Source organism: Pieris brassicae, chromosome 5 (genome assembly GCF_905147105.1).
Source record: "Pieris brassicae chromosome 5, ilPieBrab1.1, whole genome shotgun sequence".
Lineage (NCBI taxonomy): Eukaryota > Metazoa > Arthropoda > Insecta > Lepidoptera > Pieridae > Pieris > Pieris brassicae.
Window position 1 is genome coordinate 9,182,056 of NC_059669.1, and position 14,026 is coordinate 9,196,081.

The 14,026-nt window shown below is 33.0% G+C and overlaps 2 protein-coding genes across 2 annotated transcripts; both read right to left on the reverse strand.

Annotated features, from left to right (window-relative positions):
- Nucleotides 1–192: 192 nt before the first annotated feature.
- On the reverse strand, nt 193–10,672 carry LOC123710059 (tRNA (uracil-5-)-methyltransferase homolog A). The gene is made up of 12 exons (XM_045661746.1): nt 10,465–10,672; nt 10,232–10,382; nt 9,983–10,167; nt 9,653–9,822; nt 9,205–9,355; nt 8,751–8,888; nt 8,335–8,444; nt 7,701–7,809; nt 6,916–7,038; nt 5,424–5,616; nt 4,732–4,952; nt 193–331 (listed from the first exon to the last, which is right to left on the reverse strand). Exons 1-12 carry the CDS (start codon nt 10,576–10,578, stop codon nt 209–211), a joined length of 1,788 nt encoding a protein of 595 aa, XP_045517702.1. The 5' UTR covers nt 10,579–10,672; the 3' UTR covers nt 193–208.
- A 391-nt stretch (nt 10,673–11,063) lies between these two features.
- Nucleotides 11,064–13,917, reverse strand: LOC123710397 (AH receptor-interacting protein). The gene is made up of 6 exons (XM_045662258.1): nt 13,658–13,917; nt 13,389–13,574; nt 13,009–13,168; nt 12,588–12,774; nt 12,155–12,297; nt 11,064–11,916 (listed from the first exon to the last, which is right to left on the reverse strand). Exons 1-6 carry the CDS (start codon nt 13,724–13,726, stop codon nt 11,696–11,698), a joined length of 966 nt encoding a protein of 321 aa, XP_045518214.1. The 5' UTR covers nt 13,727–13,917; the 3' UTR covers nt 11,064–11,695.
- Between the last annotated feature and the right edge of the window lie 109 nt (nt 13,918–14,026).

Below are 14,026 nucleotides of genomic sequence, written 5' to 3' on the forward strand. Positions count from 1 at the left end.
CTCTGCATCTCTCTTTGTCTATGGCGTGGCTATTTACACCTCAATGTAAAAGGTTACGTTTTGTACTTGAAACTAGCATAAAGTTAAAACTATTCCCATAATAAAAAAGAGGTTACGTTTAAAAATAAACCTATAGCAGTTATAATATTAATTAGATTTAAATAACCAGAAAGAGAAATAAAACACTTTGTAAATAATGATTTGTATATTATATATCAATACATAATGTATCTATAATATCCTCTTGATTATCTGTCTTTACTTCTGGGTCAAGGTTTTTTTCTTCTTCAGTATTTTCCTTTACAATGTCCGCTACTTCATTTGATGGCTCCTGTAAAAAAAAGGTTTTATATTTATTTTTATTTAACGTATTATATTTTTCATCTGACAATTTGACTTTACTCTTCTATTTATGGAAACACGTGTCTCTCGCGTAAAGGGTTATATGTTAAACTAATATGGTCCTTATGATTACAGATAAATACTTTCAAACCAATTTTAGATGTCCCAGACAAAGCTTCTAGAGTGTATGTCGACTAAGGATACTACCGTTTTTGTTACCATGGTAGACACGATACCCGTAGCCCGCGCATAACAAGACTGAGTTTCGATTGCATACAATATTTTACTAAGTCTCGGCAAAAGATTTGGCCAAATTACGCGTGGTTGATATTCACAAATATATTTTTCATTGCAAAAGTCTAAAAGGTGAGTGCATCCAAATACCAAACAAGTTTTTGAACCTAAATAAAATCACATATTTAATTTGATTTTTAAAAGCTAATATTACGTTTGTATAGCCTACATATTTTTTATATTGTATTCAAATTTTCTATATTTTTTGTTAGAATCTTGATCTTTAAATATTCTTTAACTGCGGTGTGGAGTGCGAAACTGGATTTTTCTATAATTTTCACCTTGTTTCCTATCTTTCATGTTTTTGACTATGGATAATGGCTCAAAATACCTTATCTATTTACTATCAAAACTGTGGAGGCATCAAGAGTAAAATAGATAAACTCAAAAATAGTATTCTTCTTAGCAACTTTGATGTTATTGTTCTGGTTGAGACTTGGTTGGTGGATTCTGTTTTTGATGGAGAGTTGCATTCGGGTGGTTATGATGTATTTCGACGGGACAGAAACCTCCAATTCTCTCGTAAAAAAGGTGGCGGTGGAGTTTTAGTTATGGTGAAAAGAGGAATTAAATCTATCAGATTGACTGAGTTTGAAACCCCGGACTTGGAGGAAATATACATTCACTTGCCATCTCATGCTGGTCTCCTCCTGACTGCTTGTTACTTTTCTCCCGTTACTCATACCTCTGCATACTTAAAATTCTTTCAAAAACTGCATGACATACACGCTAGCGCTCGATTTTCTAATTACATAATTACAGGTGACTTTAATTTACCTTATCTCATCTGGTCATCCTCTCCAGATACCCTACTACAATCTGCAAATACTGAGTCATCGAAATTGTTGTTGCATACCATGTCTTTTATGAATTTATAACAAAATAATGTTATCCACAACAACAATGGGCGGCTCCTGGACCTAGTCCTAACAACACTTTCCGGGCGTGTTGATTTCTCTGATGATCCTTTACTTGGTCCTGTTCCTCATCACCCGCCTTTAGATATTCTTAGTACTGTTAATAGGTTAACTGTCATGACATCAGCTACTTTCAATCAAAGAAATTTATTTAATGCAGATTATGACTTAATAAATAATGCTATCGATAAGGTCGATTGGGTGACATTACTAGCCACGTCCCATTCTGAGGATGCTGTTACCGTCTTCTACTCAAAAATAAATGCAATTATTGCTGCTTGCGTGCCATTCTCTAAACCTAAATCCCGTAAGTATCCAGTTTGGTTTAGCAGAGGGCTGATTAGAGCTCTTAATCGTAAGAAGAAACTCTGGTGTCGCTGGAAGACCTACAAAGGCTTACTCGACTATCAAGAGTTTTCTTTATTAAGAGCACGTGTTAAAAATCTTATGAAACTTTGTTATAATCGCTATATAGAAAGGATTGAAGAATCGCTTAAATCTAATATCAAACATTTTTGGAAATATACTTCCACTCTAAAACAAAGTAATTTAGGTTACCCTAAACTAATGAAGTATGGCAGCATTTCATCCGACGATCCCAAACAAATAGTTGAGTTATTTTCAAATTATTTTCAGTCAGTATTTGAACCTCAAACTCACTCGGATGGAGACGCTGTGACAGTTGAAGAGAGCCTTTCCAGTGACTCTCAGATCCTTGTGCATAACTTGTATTTCGATGTAGACGAGATCAGCAAGGAACTATATTTGCTTGATCCGAGTAAAGGTCCTGGTCCAGATCAAATTAGACCAGTTTTTCTAAAGCATACACATCGTTCATTGTGTGTCCCTTTACAGATTATATTCAATAAGTGTATGTCCAGTGGCACTTTTCCTGATTGCTGGAAATTATCTTATATAACGCCTATCTTTAAGACTGGTGAAAGGAGTGATGTCGAAAATTACCGACCGATTTCAATACTTTCTGCAATCCCTAAGATCTTGGAAAGATTAGTTCACCGACGAATTTATTCCAGCCTAAGGCACGTTATTATAGACCAACAGCACGGATTCGCAGCTGGTAAATCTACTCTCTCTAACCTCCTTGTTTTTACTAATTATATTTTTAGTAGTTTAGATAATAAACATCAGATAGACACAATCTACACGGACTTTCAGAAGGCTTTTGATAAGGTTGACCATATGATGCTTTTACAAAAGCTGTCTTTTAATGGTATTAAGGGCAATCTTTTAAGATGGTTTACGGCATATCTATCTAATCGTGTTCAATCAGTGGTAATAAATGGGTTTACTTCTTCTCAAATAGTAGTGACATCCGGTGTCCCCCAAGGCTCAATCCTTGGGCCGTTGCTCTTTTGTTTATTTATCAACGACATATCTAAATGTTTTTTACACTGCAAGTACTTGTTATACGCAGACGACTTAAAGTTATATAAAACGGTAGTTGCACTTTCTGATGTGGAACTTATTCAGAAAGATCTCGATAGGCTAGATGACTACTGCAAAATAAACAAATTATTCTTAAAATACAGTAAATGTCAGCATATCGTGTTTACAAGGAAAATACATAAAACAATCACGGCCAACTTCACCTTTGGAAACCATTCCCTCGAACGTGTGAGCTCTGTAAGGGATCTTGGGGTCCTTCTTGACTCCAAATTATCCCTAGATAAACACATAGGCTTGATTATTAATAAAGCCTACCGTATGTTGGGTTTCATAACGCGTGTCACCAAACCTTTCAAAGACAAAACCACATATATTCACCTCTATAAGACGCTTGTGCAGTCTCAGTTGGAATACGCTAGTCCAATCTGGAATCCCTACTACGCTATATATGTTACACAACTGGAGGCTGTACAAAAGAAATTTTTGCGTATTTTAAATTGTCGCATGAACGGTGGTAGGGCTAAATACAACGAACTTTAAAAAAAATATAATTTGCTTTCTTTGAGTACTAGGCGTAGTTTGATAGATTGTGTCACTATAAGAAAAATATGCGTATATGAATTAACTTGTTCAAATCTTCTCGAACTCATAAGATTCAATATTCCTGCCAGATCTCTACGCTCGCACAGAACCTTTAACCTTCCGACTCCCAGAACCAACATTGGGTTCCGTGAGCCTCTTCACAGGATGTGTTCTACTTTTGATTCTACTACTAATATCGATCTTTTTTAGCACTCCTCTACTGCTTCATTTAAGAATAGGTTAAACCAACTATTCGAGTAGTAAACCTTGTATCTTTCTTCTTATTTTGGCTACTAGTATATCTGTCGTTCTACCGATCTATAAACTTTGTATTGTTTACTTAAATATTTTGTTCTTTGTCATGTCACGTTTTGTTTTGCTTTATATCCTTTTTTTATCAGTGAAACTTTTTGTGGATATATCCAATGCTTTATTTCTTATGTTTATATTTCTTTTCTGACTTCTACTTTTAGAGATGTATCTGTTTGTTTCCCAAATGAATAAATAAATAAAGCGTATAGCGTTCAAGTATTACGTCACGTAATTTTTGGAGATTCTTGACCCCCCCCCCCATAAAACGAGACGTCATGTTTTCTGTACCAATAGTAAACATTTCGTGATCACCCAGTATCTCTTTATACCTAAAATTTACCTTTGCGTGGTGTATCGTACAGGAACGTCTAAAATATTATTAACTATAACGCGTTAAAATCAATCCCCGCCCCGCATCGTTTCGTTACATAATACACGACCCCTAAGACATAATTGAAATGATATATAAAAAAATAATTCACCACATTTTAAGTTACAGTTGAATAGTTCTCACCGATTTTATCACTAAACACTTGTATACAAGCACAAACCCAGACTGGTCACTTTAGAAAATACAAGAATGAGGGGTTCCAAGGTAATATATTGAATACCTTAACTTTAATAACGGACCTAACAGTTGTTCACACAAAAACTAACAAAAACATCTAATTGTAAATTTAAAACATCAAAACCGCTTCAACTCTAAAAAAATTATAAAAAATCGGTGTAGACGTTTAGAAGTTTAATCAAAAACCCTACAGGTTTAGATTATCGGTAATTTTCTTTTAATCTAATGTTTTTGATAAAGATATAGAAAATCGTTAGGGCACGCCAAAAATCTGTGAACATATTTTTATAAAATTGTCTGATCCCTCACCTGTTCCCTCTCAAACAGCACAATCAACTCCACGTGCTTCGTATGCGGAAACATATCAACTGGTACAGCGCATATGGGGATGAAAGGAGCACCGTGTAGCGTCTTTGAGGAGGCTCGACTGAGGTCCACAAAGTTTTTTGTAACAGAGGCTGGGCTACACGATATGTATATGAGCCTTTTGACTTTTTTATTATTGCGCAGGGTCGTTATTGCGGACATATCTACGATACAGAAAATTTAATATATGTATATCAAATGAAGGAAAGCAGGCATGCTATGATGAAGGAAAACTTCGTAAGAAAACCAGCATGCCTTGGACCAAATAGTCGACGACGGCTGTGCGACACAGAAGGCTGATCTATATGACTTTTGGAAAAAACAAATGATCACGAAACAGATACAGAAATCTGAGAGCAGAATTAACTAAAAAAGTTATTAAGTATTGTCTTTTGTTACCATAGCTTTTACACACTTATAATTATTTTACATAATTTTAAATTTAGTTTTTCGACGTTTCGCGTGCTTTACGGCGTGCGTGGTCACGGTGACATAAATAATCAACTTTATAATAATACACAGCTTCAATCCGGTAAAAAAGTGTTTTATTTAAAAAGTTATCAATTGAAAAAAAATATTTAAAATTCTTAATATTAAGAAACAAAAAAACATTATTAGTACATAAAGGAACTTACGTAACCCAGCCCTAGGCGGGTCTACAACAGCGATGACGTCATCAGCGCTCGCACGTGCCAACACTGCGTGTAGTGTTGTTTCCGCTTTACCCGCATAAAACTCACAATTTTCGATATTGTTCAATAACGCGTTCGCTCTAGCGTCTTCAACTGCTTTCTCTATTAGTTCTAGGCCCAGAACCTGTCCGCAATGCTAAAACATAAATCAGTATTATAACAATTAAAACTCAAACTAAAAACAACTTTATTCACATCAGTAACAAAGTACACGTGTGAACTTCAACAGAAAAGATGTTAATTTGATTCTAAATTTACATTTGCTACCAGTTTGCAAGGATAAATAATTGTAGTAAACCTGCTTACGTAATACTTTAACGTCCCCATACAATATGGCTTCTAGAATACTTAAATCACTAATACAGTAGTTTAAAACTAAGTAATTTTATAATGTTATCTAAGGTATGTATATTTATTTACAAAAGCTTTCCAACGCTCGCACAACACAACGCACACTCATACATACATAGAAAAGTTATAAAAATTAAAAGCAAATTGATTTCAGAGTGACAGCCTCTATAGGACCAACGATATGCAAACGTTTTTAGCCAAAACGCATTCTTCTACTAGGAAAGACAAAGGGATAATGGAATGCCTTGGATATCTATAGAAATTAAAATTTAGCTAAGAGGGCATTAAACCTTATTCATAAATATCTTATACGCAAACGAAACATCAATTAATTTTTAATTTTGTATGTTGGCAGCTCTTTATTTGAAAAGCCATTGGAGGCGATGCCAGAGGAATCTTTTTATATGTAATTTAATTTTTATAAGATGTACAATAGTGTGACAGATAATTGTAGTGTGAATAACAAAATGAACATAGATTCAACTTATAAGTGGCTAAAGTAAATTTAGTTTAAAATTCTATTGTGAATTTCATCATCGGACGTCGAGGCAGAATGTTCTACTCGTATCACCTCGACGTCCGTCGTTTTGCAGCTGAGCGTACTACGCACTTTTTGCACCACCAGTATGTGGAACCATCCGCCCCCTGAAGTATTTCCTAAAAGCACTTGATACCTTTTACCAAGAGGTAACGTGGCACAGGTGAGTCCGTTTGCAATTGCCGATAACAGGTCTGTTATATAAAAAAATCTGACTATAATTCAAGAAATCAGCAAACTACATTTAGATAATTTTAGTTAATAAACCAGATTTCCTTAAACCATTGATTTTATCTAGTATTTTATCTGATGACTGCAATTTTTGCAATGTAAATTGTTAAGGCATCTTTATTTCTAAAAGGGCTCCTAGACGGGCAATATTTTCTTTCTGTAAACTGTAAACCTATGAACTGTACTGAACCTTAAGTTCAGAGATTTCGTGTTCTCTAAGGGGACACATTTTTAAGACAAATTTTTGTACGCTACCCTTTATCACGTAGCGGCCTGGAAAAGGGAATATTGATGAATATAAAAGTTATTTATTACCTTAGCAAAACACAAGCCAATGGTGCCAGTACCGCAGCATACATCAATAAGTATAGAGTTGTCATTTACACGACTCAAATCTATCGCTTTCTGGTATAGGATCTCCGCGCCAGCTGTGTTTATCTTAAAAGTTTTTAATTATAAATTAATTTGAGTTGAACTAATTTTAAGCAACTGAAAAATACAACAATAATGAAGAATTGTACAACAGTACTGTCATATGTAACAGTGGCGCTACCTTTTAGGTCAAGGCAAGCCGATGTTTTCCTTCACCATAAGAGCAAGTGGTCAATGTAATAGAGAGAAAGTCTGGTGCACAGCTGGAGTTCGTACCTCAGGGAGAGCCGCACGGTGACGCCACTAGGCATTAACTGTCATAAGTTTATGAGCAATAAATTTAAGCAGACAGAAGCTAGCTAATAATTATTCTCGCTTTTGTTACACCAAAACATTGTAAAACCCTTGGTACTTGTAAAAGGAGCGTTCAAGTATTACGTCACGCAAATTTTGGGAGATTCGTGACCACCCCCCGCCACCATGAAACGTGCCGTAACGTTTTCTGTATCCAATAGTAAATCGTTTCGTGACCACCCCAGTGACTCCTTAATACCTAAAACTTACCATGTGGTGTAAGGTCCTGGAAAGTGGAAAATAATATTAACAATAACGCGTCATTCAATCCCCGCCCCGCATCGTAACGTTTTACAAGAGGACCCCCTCCACCCGTCGCAAATTCGTTACGTAATACTTGAACGCTCCCTAAAGGTAAATATCATAATACTAACCTGGAAGAAAGCTTCAGGCGATATTCTAAACTGTCTACCGAGTATTGTGTCAGTTATGTGCGTGGCTCCTAATACATGTATGGGTTTAGCGGGTTCCTCACCTGCTCTCCTAGAAACATACATTCTATCTTGGGCCATTTTTGCATAGCAAACTAATTATTGTTTAAGTATATATAGTCACAATATGATCTTGTAAAATAGCTGTTTCTAAGCAATGTAGCCATTCGATTTTAATTTTGCACACAAGTTTAATTTACATACTCTTACATATATTCATACACTCACATATAGTCAAACACACACTGCCACTAATGATTTAGACGTAGTATCTAGTCATGTCCATAATGCTGAATATTATCTAGCCACTGTTGGTTGGGGACCAACCACAGGATTAAATACCTTTTCTAGGCATTTGCCTCTCACAAAGATGGTGAATACCAGCGTTATGTACACTTGTAAAATGGTAAATTGTGATGAGGCTAGGAACTTAATTAGTATAAAGTATATTTAGTCTAGGAACAGCCTTTATTATTTTATTGGAAACTTAAAGATAGTCCCAAAATAACATGAGTAACGAAAATAATTAACCGTTTTATAATAACAAAAAACCAAATAATACATCCACTATACTAACCTCTTTGCAACAAAGTGGACATAGACAGATGTAATTCCACACGACTCTTCCGAAGTGAAGTAACTATTTATTTCTTCCTTCACTTTCTCTCGCTCATCAGCTGATAGTATCTGTAAACAAACGAAATACAATCAATAAAATATTTATAACCAGTTGTTTCTAATATAGAAACTTCTCAAAAAAGTTTCATTCTAAAAAAGCTAATAAATTCACAAATATTTTTTGACAACTTAGCACTGCTACCGCCGAATTCAGCAGAATGAATACATAATTGGAAAATAAATAAGCACTGGATAGGGATCTATTTTGGGTTATGAGTAATGTCATAAAAGAGGAAATATGCTTAGTGGGCACAACATGAAAATAAACAAATTATGGGCAGTACTGACGAAACATAAATTTGAGAATGGACTTACCTGAGGATCCATAGCAATAATAAGCATGATGTCACCATTATGTGATGACTGCCGAACAGTCAGACATTTCCAGTATCCAGAATAGTCAACAGGACTGTAAGGAGGTAATTCTGATTTGCGAATGAACTCCTGGAAAACCTGTAAAAATATGAGTAATATTGTTCAAGTGAAATGGACATTGATTATTAAAGCATTAATATCATAATCGCAAAATAATGAATAGTATTAATTCATTTATTTTTTTTATTACCCGATTATTTACTACAAAATTTATAAGTTATTCCCCTGGATTCAAGTTTGTATTATGTAAATATTCAGTTGACTTTAATAAAAGTAGCAATACAAAAGTAAATGGGGAATGCCACAGACAAATCAAAACTTTGTGTTGTAGATTTCTATTGGATATACAGCATTTGCTAATATTCCCTTCTATTCTATTCTAAACTCAACTCACAAGCACTGCTTTCTTCATATTCTCTGGAATATGCTTAAGCACTTGCACTGGAGCAACAGCCACAGATCCTGCCCAATAGCATCCTAACCTGAACCCAACTGTGGGCTTCTTAGTTTCCTCATCGATTCCAACTGTAAATTCACACTTGTTCCTAAAAATATAATATAAAGAGTAATTCTTTCTAACATTCACTAGGTGTCCTATTAAACCTGAATGACCACTGAGTAGATATATTTTCTGTTAGAAAAAACATGTTATTTGGCCTACTAAATTAAAACAATTACAATTATGCTGAGAATTAATGATTCTGTACATCTGGTAATATGCATGTGAATTAACCATGTTTTTTTTATAATTATATTATTAAAATTCTTAAAAAATAGCTTTAACTGTTTTGAAATAATAAGTCCTTACTATTTTGTCTTTGTATTGTTCTTTCTACACATACCTATAACCCTCTATAATGGGAGATCTTTCAATAGGTTTAAGTTCAAAACTTAAGCCATCATACAACTTTCTATTGTCTTCTATTTTACTCCTTTTTTGTTTATCTATCTTCCACAACTCATTATCAAATTTCATTAAAACTTGCTTTATTTCCTTTGTTTTTAAAGTGAGCTGTAAGTAATTAATTAATCAAATTTATTTAATAATAATAAACTCAATCTGTATATATTTTTCTAACAATATATATTATTTCTTTGCCATATTGGCAATAAACATTCAAGACTGAAACCTACATATATTAAAATTGGACCAACTTTTTATTAGTACACACCTGTTCCTCATAAGGATATTTCCAATAGGGTATAACAGCATCCTTTAATCGTTCCTCCTGACATTTGGTTTCATCTATCTCAGTTTTCTGTCGTTTAGGATTCTTATCATTCACTTTACATTCCTGTTTTCTTTTTACTAATGGATCTGGTGCTGGTTTTGCAATTTCAGCAATTAATTTCTTACCTAAAAGAGCAATTGTTTATTGTAATGTGATATATTTTTTTATGACTTATTTATTCTCTTATACCTTTCCATTCATATCCATTTAGTGCTGTTATAGCTTTATCACGCTCTTCATCGTTTTGAAAACACGCATATAACCAATGATTTCCAAACTTTTGCCGTTTGATTTTACTTACACTTAACCCCAACTTTTGATTCATCAACTTTTTTAATTCCTGAAATATGTATAGTTTTAAGTGGTTTCCTCTATCGGTACAAGATAAAGAAAAAGTTTTAAATTTTAAAATAAATATTTACAGCTATTCCATAAAATTTAGGAAGACCTCGTAATTCTATTTTATGTTTTTCAGACGAGAACCCTCCTCTGTCTAAATAAGCATACTCTTCATTAGTTCTAACTTCTTCAGTCATTTTAAATTGTTTCCATTTATAGTTTGTTTACATTAGATATAGGTTAACTCCAATGTACTTGCTGTTTAATAAAAAGGTTAGGTTGGAACTCATGGAAGTCACAGATTAGTTATTAGTAGTAGATGACGACGGCAAGGCCATTTGGCATCGCGCGTCGAGGAGTAGTGGATAATCTATAGCCAATGTCAACAAAAATAACACATTGCCATTGAACTAAAAAGTATGTTCTTAAATAAATTCACCTATTTAATAAAATAACGTTCTGCTGTTAAAAAACCTTCGTATAATAATGACGTTAGTTGTAAATTGTTTGTTTTTAGAAGGCTGTACAAGGTAAATTCAAATTAAAGGTACAATATTATATGTATTTCACAATAAGAAAACTACAAGAATAATAATAATTGGAATAATATCACAATCAATAAATAAAACATAATTATTTCTAAACAAGTATCTAACATAACTATCAGTCTGTTGTTAGTACAATCTACAGTATAATACACATGAATCACAAATTATGTTTCTATAAAAATGCTTCATACCTATAGATAAACAGGAAGAACATTAATTCAATTTCTTTTTGTAATAAATATAATTTTCTCTACATAGAAACAGTATAAAAGTAAATCCTTATCTTGCCACAATTACAAACAAAGCCAAACAACAAATTTACAGAATAGTCTAAAAACTAAAACACATAGATTTTTAAGCTACAAAATTTATTTGGTTGAACAACCTAATCTCAGGAACTTTACGAATACCGGTATGCACTACTGTCAAAAATATTCTTTTTTGTTGCATGGACTTTAAGAAATATTAAAGGCTTATTTATATAAAAACAGACATTCAACAAAAGGAGCAGAGCATGAATAAAAAATGTTGCTATGGTAAAATGTTAGCCATGGAGAATAGCTAATAAAAAGTTAGAATATTTCACTTTATAGACAAATTAAGTTAAATGTATTCCTAGTATATAAAAAAATTTCAGAGCTTTCAAAAAACTCATAAAAACTATTATTTTTTAAATTCACTGCTGCTATTGCACTTTTAATTAATATATGGGCAACGCCATCTAGTTTCAACACACAACAGCAATTGTTTGCAACAATAACTTGTATTATGTTTCATCACGTTCCCTATCAAATATTTTCCTCAATGCATCTCTGTCTTTTTCAGCTTTCTCTTTTTTTAGCGATCGAATATTATCCAGCTCCTTATTAATGCCTGCAGCTAGAGTAGGGCAAAGTTCTTTCACTCGCAAAAAGTCTTTTTCTGCTTCCTCAGGATTCCAAGCACCAACGTGTGCACGGCCGCGTCGGTATAGTGCTTTGACATTATCTGGAATAAGTTTTTTGTCATGTAAATTACATTTGTGTTAAATATTGGGATAAAATGAATAATAATCTAACTCAAATCTAGAATTGAAAAGAGATGCAAAAGATAGTAACTAACTTACTACCATTATTTGTAGCTATTTTCTCGCATATACATCATAATTTAATGCTAACAATAACAAAATGGTTTTAAATCATGTGAGCTGTCAATATTAAATTTATTTATATAGTAATTCACAAACCTTTGTCATGTTCAAGAACTGTATTACAATGCTCTAAAACTGCATAATAATCATCTTTAAGAAGCTTGCATTGTGCATAGTTTAGAAGAATGGGTAATTTTAGGTTATTAAGAGTTATCCATTCCTCATCTTTCTTTCTCTCTCTGAAATTTTGATAGTGATTGTACAATTAGTCAGGGTGGGGTATTCAAATAAATAGTAATGCTCATTTACCATTTCTGGTCTTGTTAAAAAATAATATCGTCATAAACTCACCTTGAATAATTACAATGTTTCTATATGATAGAGTAAGTCAATAAATCACAGAATTATAAAATATTATGTAATTAAATGATCTTCCTTAAAAGTCATGTTCATGTCATGACAAGTAACAGAAAAATGCTAGTATTTTAATGTGAAATGCAAAATGAAATTTAATTATCATAAGACATACCTAATCATTAATTGCTCCAGAATAGCCAGTGCCTGTCCATAACAGTCCTCAGCTTTGCTGTAATGTTTTTCAGCATATAACTTATTTCCTTTTTCTTTTAGTTCAGGTACTAACTTCAGTCTTTGTTCTATATTGAGCTGCCAGAGTTCCTTCTCATATTCATCCGACTTCTCAACTTGCAACAGTTCTAAAGATATAAAAATACAAGACTTCAATTTATAGAACCTTTTATGTTAATAAATGGTCTTATTGTAGAATTTTTGAATACCTTTTAAATGCTTTTTAGGAGACTTTAAAGCCTAGGGACTGATATATCAGACAGTAACAACATTAATGTTTATATAGCCCCATGGCAGAATTCTTGGTTTTGAGTTGAATCCAAGAAATCATAGACAGGGATTATGATTATCTCAACACTCACCTATAATGAACTCCAAATTGCAGGGATTACTTATTAAGTCATCTAGATCAGGATATCCAATGCCTTCTGTATGCAAAGTCATTGTGCATGAATGTTTAACTTTTTGCTCTAGTCCTAGTTCTCTTAAGGTTTTAGAAACAAATGGATAACTATAAACCAGCTAAAATTGATTAAACATTTAATTTTATACATCATACATTGTATTAACTGTAGTAGCATAATTATTCACTTAAACTCATCTTTAACATTATAATTAAAATATGATGTTTACAGTTAACAAACAGTAACAATACAAATTTACTTTATAGTTTTAAAAATAAGGCATTGTGCTAAAACTACAGACTTCTCAAGGATAGTAAAAAGTGTTCATCAATACAAACCTCCTTTTGCACAATAAAACTAGAGACTTCTCCAACTGCCATCATTTTGACTATAGTTTCCCAAACCTCTAATTTAAATTTGTGACCAATTACTAATACCATTGGCTCCTTTTTACCAATCTTTTTACTATCGTCGACAAGGATTCTTTCTTTGCCTAGCTTCCAAGTTTGGAAATGAAAGTGAGCCTGTAATAAGGTTTAAATTTACATATTATATCAGGAAAAGATTATTCTATGATATATTTTAAACAATACACATTTACCCATACCTTACTACCATCTGTAATAGGTATATACTTTTGCCCAGTGTGTAATATATTTTTTACAATAGGCGCCATTGAATCGTTTATAAAAAAAACGAGTTGATCAGGAAGGCGGAAGCTTTATTACTTCACGTTCTTAAACACTTGGTTTTCGTACACAATTTTTGAATATTTATTTTTTACTTATTTTTTTTCAATGATAAATGTAAGTTCAATCATAGCCATAGAATACAGTATCAACATATCATCTCAGAGTACAGACGAAAGATGAGAGATTGTGACAGTTATCACTGAAAAAAAGACACCATAAAGCATAAACTTTTGTTCTGTATAACTTTCACTCTGTTACAACAGCTCTCAGCTCTGTAGTCTATG

Coding starts and splice junctions, on each gene's coding strand:
- LOC123710397 (XM_045662258.1), bottom strand. CDS start 13,726: ATGGCGCCTATTGTAAAAAATATATTACACACTGGGCAAAAGTATATA. Junction 13,575..13,657: donor CTATTACAGATGGTAGTAAG/GTATGGGTAAAT, acceptor ACCTTATTACAG/GCTCACTTTCATTTCCAAAC. Junction 12,298..12,587: donor CTGGAGCAATTAATGATTAG/GTATGTCTTATG, acceptor TCAAAATTTCAG/AGAGAGAAAGAAAGATGAGG.
- LOC123710059 (XM_045661746.1), bottom strand. CDS start 10,578: ATGACTGAAGAAGTTAGAACTAATGAAGAGTATGCTTATTTAGACAGA. Junction 9,823..9,982: donor AATATCCTTATGAGGAACAG/GTGTGTACTAAT, acceptor AATTACTTACAG/CTCACTTTAAAAACAAAGGA. Junction 332..4,731: donor TGCTGTTTGAGAGGGAACAG/GTGAGGGATCAG, acceptor TTTTTTTTACAG/GAGCCATCAAATGAAGTAGC.